Source organism: Lactuca saligna, chromosome 4 (assembly GCF_052625555.1).
Source record: "Lactuca saligna cultivar CGN05327 chromosome 4, ASM5262555v1, whole genome shotgun sequence".
In the NCBI taxonomy this organism is placed as follows: Eukaryota; Viridiplantae; Streptophyta; class Magnoliopsida; order Asterales; family Asteraceae; genus Lactuca; species Lactuca saligna.
Window position 1 is genome coordinate 85,705,280 of NC_136420.1, and position 5,012 is coordinate 85,710,291.

General features: G+C 32.3%; 1 protein-coding gene across 1 annotated transcript; it reads right to left on the minus strand.

The window, feature by feature from the left end:
* Positions 1–956: 956 nt before the first annotated feature.
* On the minus strand, positions 957–3,818 carry LOC145042290 (Ist1p). Its single transcript, XM_078990695.1, has 6 exons — positions 3,490–3,818; positions 3,249–3,381; positions 2,476–2,579; positions 2,226–2,397; positions 2,018–2,146; positions 957–1,810 (listed from the first exon to the last, which is right to left on the minus strand). Exons 1-6 carry the CDS (start codon positions 3,540–3,542, stop codon positions 1,088–1,090), a joined length of 1,314 nt encoding a protein of 437 aa, XP_078846821.1. The 5' UTR covers positions 3,543–3,818; the 3' UTR covers positions 957–1,087.
* Positions 3,819–5,012: the final 1,194 nt, after the last annotated feature.

The window sequence follows — 5,012 nt, forward strand, 5'->3', positions numbered from 1 at the left end:
TGGTTTAATTTTGATTTTTGATTTTTTTTGAAATTATAATTTCAAAAGAAAGTCTATGTAAACGACATCGCAAGCCCACATTGACCAACTATGATGACTAAGATGGCAACCAAGAGATGAGAACTTATTAACCCTTTCATATTCCAAATAATTGTGTTTTTAGGTAGCGTTTGGTAGATGGACAAGAGTGGACTAGATTGGATGGAACTGGATTGGATAAAACATAACAAACTATATGTGCAAGTTTGGTAAAAATACGATAGTACAAAACGATAAAAATTATGATATTATCCTTATATCAATAACACAAAATAATTAACATTACCATAAAACTAATAAAATTTATCATCAATTAATTAGATTGCGATGTGTATTGTTTTCTAATTAAATAAGAATATTGTGATTGCATCATTTTTTAATACGACATGTCAAGATGAAAGAAAAGTCATAAATAAAAGCAAAGAAATATATAGCCTAACTAAGTAGACATACAAGAGATAGATCAAGAGATGTAATAAATAAATAATTGTTCATGTTTATTATTTGCACAATGATGAGAGAGGAGTGGAGAAGAGTGGATGTTGTGAGAGATGAATAAATGATAGTTTAGTCCTTGTATAGATTAATTTGTGTTGTCTAATTCGGTTCCACCCTTTTGGGTAGGACTAAATTTACAAATTTTAGTACCATTGACTAAGTTTTTGTTCCATTCATGCCAAATAGCCTATAAAATAATTTTGTTTTGTCTAGACCAGTCCTCTTCTACGTACCAAATGATATCTTAATCCCGATTTCTATAGTTTATGCACCTAGAAGGTTAGAATAAAAAAAAATAGTGGGTTGTGATATGTGACAATAGCCCTATTAATAAAGAAAATACAAAATTTTGTTGCACAGCACAAGGCTGTGTTTTTTTTTTTTTTTATCTCAATATCCAAATTTTGCTTCAATAACTGTTGACAATTCTTTCTCATAATATAAACAAATGCAACAAACCTAACATAAAACTAAATTTGAACACAAAATTAAAGTAAACAACTCTATCCCATGTTCTCTCGTGTCTAAAGTCTAAACATCACCTCCAATTCTACTTCTGCTTTTGCAGGTTCTCTTTCTTGAGAGCCATGAACTTAGCCGCTAACTCATCGTAGTCCGGAAGCTTCGGGTGGACATGAGGCGAAGACGGTTGAACCGGAAACGAATTCGACCTCACTACATTTTCTTCTAGACATTTTGTCAAACGCATAGAAGGCATAGTTATTGCTCTAGAACACTTACCCACTTCCCCAATCTGTTTAACAAAAATGTTTTCATGGCCTGACAATGGCGAAGATATACGGGGGGAATGCATAGCTGATCTTATTCTGTTCTCGTCGTTGGCTCTCCGGCGTTGGGACGTTTTGCCGTAGTAGCCGGAGCACTCGATATCTGATGAGACCGATCTTTTCCTCGATTTTCTTGACCCTTTTGTCAAGATTCTCAAACCTTCAGATTTCTCGAAATCGAAATCAATAAATTGATGATTTTTACGACTTTCTACCACGGGAACGACGACGGATGATCTGAACACGAAAACTCTTTGGTCCTTTCCATTTGTACCATTGTTCAACGGAGATTGGAACTCCTCAATATCGTCAAGATAAACAATTTCTTCCGGCATATTAGTAGTTGAATTTTCCGATGAGGATTCGGCATCAAAACGATCAGTTATCGATCGATCATTGTCTCCGGCGAGATGGTCAAAGTCAACATGTGCGATCTGATTGTTTCCGATGCCCTGAACATCTCGATCAGTATTGCCTTTACTTGCCTGCAATTGCAAAAAGGAAGAGTGATACGCTTAAAAGGGTTGTTTTTTGTTTTTCAAGAATGAAGAATGATACTTGCCAATAATAGAAAATACAAATCTTGAAACATATGATAGAGCTACAATCCTTACAACCTTCATGTCCATGGAAAAATTAGACAACTACCCTTGAGACAATTAGCTTACAGATTATTATGCAAAAGGTACAACCTGTCGATGCAGCTCAGAAGTAAACTCAAATGCCAAAGGTCCTGTTTGTAGAACACTTGTAGTGATCTCTTCCATCAACTTGTACTTCACTTCATTTGGCACCTTAGTGATAGACAACTTCTCTCTTATCTATATAAAATAATTATTTTTTATATATAATTCAAAACAACATAATCATTAAAAAAAAATCAAAAGTTTAAATAAGTACCTCAAAATTGACAAGATTTCCGGGACCAAACTCAAGAGCGGTTGCCTCGAACCGTTCCCCATAACGGTTGCGGAAAAGTTTTCGTATCTGTAGAAGCTCTGGGATGTCCCCACATCTTGCTGATGCAAAAATTAGGGTTGATATAGCTTCTTTAATGTCATTTGGGCAATCCCTAAGATAAAAAACATAAATTAGTTTGAATTATGTAAATTTTGGGTAATAATTATATGTGAGATTGTATGAATTGTACTTGTTTCGACGAATGTAGGAAAGTTGAAGTGAAATAAATTCACAAAAATTTGCCAATAGGTCGTATACATTGACTATGCATTCGTCTTTATAGATTTGATCCACCTGAAAAGTTGGTGAACACGGGTTATATAGAAGAAAAAGATGTGATAATTTCGACTTATTTATTTGTACATGAGGGCATGTCACGCATGTGGTGGATTATATTTTTAGGTTAAATACAAGAATTGGCAATGTATTTTCTTTATTTGTATATAATAGGATTTGGATTTAGAAAGATCTAGGTTTGTAATGGCTTTGGTTTGTGGAATTGGAATGCAATCCGAATTCATTCTTTTCAAAATCTTAGTACGTTTTAGAATGTATTTATGTCTATGCGACAATATTCTATATATTTCAGTTTTTATGAATATTTGTTTGTTTTATCAATGGTATATGAAGAGATGAACATTCAAACCCAAAATTTAAATGAAGTAAAAAAGAGCAAAAGACGATAGTTTGTATTCAAACAAATTAAATATAAATTTCAAGAACAAAGGATTATTAGGACATCCTTCAAATTATTAGAAATTCCACCAATCCAGAAGCCACTCAATTAATTAGAACAATGTCTTTGTACTTGGATTACATTGCTTGGTTGATAGATTTTATAAAATATAAACATTGTAAGAGGATGAGAATAAAAAAAAATACTGAAATAAAGAAAATCAATACAATTACGAGATATATATTTTTGCATTACGTTGTTATTTTATACCGAAAGACTAAGAATACCCGATTGAAGGCAGATTGGTAGTGACCATGTTTAATTAGCTCTGCGACGTCGTTTCTGATCTGTCTGACTATACAGCATCTCTTGTTCTTTAGCAGACTCAAACGACAATGAACCTTCCTGATCAGCTTCTTGCTACATCCATGATAAATCCCATCAAAACCAGAGATAAGAGATTATTATACATATAATAAAACACGAAAAAACCAAAATCTTTTTGATAAAATTGTCATCGAAATTTACCACTTGGAAGCTTTTCTCCATCCAAATATGAACTCAAACATATCTATGCTCATGTCATCTCTTGCTTTCGTAAGTCTAGAGAGAGAAAGGCATACTGTGTGTATGTGTGTGAGAGAGAGAATGAACAGACGAGAGCGATAGAGAGACGTTCATCAACTGCGGTTTTGAACTGCCCCACTAAGGGCACGACGTACATTGAGGTCAATGGTTGTGGCGTTCGGACTTTGGATTAACTGACTATGGGGTGTTCGAAGGGTAATATCGTAAATTCAGTCGTCGTACGAGGAGGGAGAGGGGGGTTAGAGTCTAAATCAGTTTTCAGAATGTAATAAGAGCTGGTTATAAAGCGTGCATTAAATTGTGATGTTGATGTGGTTTACAATTTATATATAAAAAAAAACATATTGTTAGGGTTACTAAAAAAATATTCCAATTCAGAAATTTTATTTATGTGTAATGAGTAGATTTTCTCAATAATATTAAATGAATTATATACATTTTTTTCAAACTTAATATATTTGGCGAATCATTTTATGTCCCATTTTATCAAATATCAATTGATTTATATTGAGATGAGGAAACTAGCGAAAAATTGATTTAAATATGATATCTTGCCAATATTTTGGATTATATAAAAGTTAATATAATATATAAATTTGGTATATGATATCATGCCAAAATATTGGGTTTTCATTTTGCATTTTTTTTTTGGTATATACGAGTTTGAATGAATAACTCTACTTATGATAAACTGTAACTAATAGATGCTATGAATCTTATAATATTTACCCTTTATAATATAAGAACCAAAAAATGTGTAATGCCTAATTTAATTTAATATTATTAATATAATAAGATGTTATGTTTTGTATCTTAAGCCTTAAGCGCATGTTTGACAATGACAATAATTTTAAAAAAGGATTTGTAATATATATTTTTGTTTAAATTAGATAAGACGGGTAGGTTATGTTTTGAGGTAATTTTTTGTTTATGAATTATATTTTAATAGTTTATTTTAAGATTCATATTTTTTAAAAGCAAAGCAAATATTTAAGTCCAAACATACATTAACGGGTGAGGCGACAAAAGATAATTAACAAATATGAATCGTAAATTACAACTTGACTTATATTTATTTTATTACTAAAGAAGACTTGAAATAACTTCCCCTACACTTTTCAGGCATGATTGTGTCTTTGTGCTTATTGGTGCTTGAAAATGACGACACAAAAGCTTCACAAACCTTAAACCACACGCACTGACACACATACAAACACTTACTCTTTGTTATCAATTCCTTTGTTATTGGAAGTCACAATTTTAGTTTTAGGCCACCAATATCATGCGCAACGAGAAAAAAATGGAAATAGCAGGTGACCCAACTGCGACTCCCATTTGACGCACGCCAATGAGATTAAGAAATAAGAAGAAACCTAATCACTCACGCATCCCTAAAATTATGTTAAACGTAATTTTCCACATCATTCGTACACTGAATCCCGAGATAAATAAAAGTAGGTGAG

Coding starts and splice junctions, on each gene's coding strand:
- LOC145042290 (XM_078990695.1), bottom strand. CDS start 3,542: ATGAGCATAGATATGTTTGAGTTCATATTTGGATGGAGAAAAGCTTCC. Junction 2,398..2,475: donor TCCTACATTCGTCGAAACAA/GTACAATTCATA, acceptor TTTTTATCTTAG/GGATTGCCCAAATGACATTA. Junction 2,147..2,225: donor GAAATCTTGTCAATTTTGAG/GTACTTATTTAA, acceptor TATTTTATATAG/ATAAGAGAGAAGTTGTCTAT.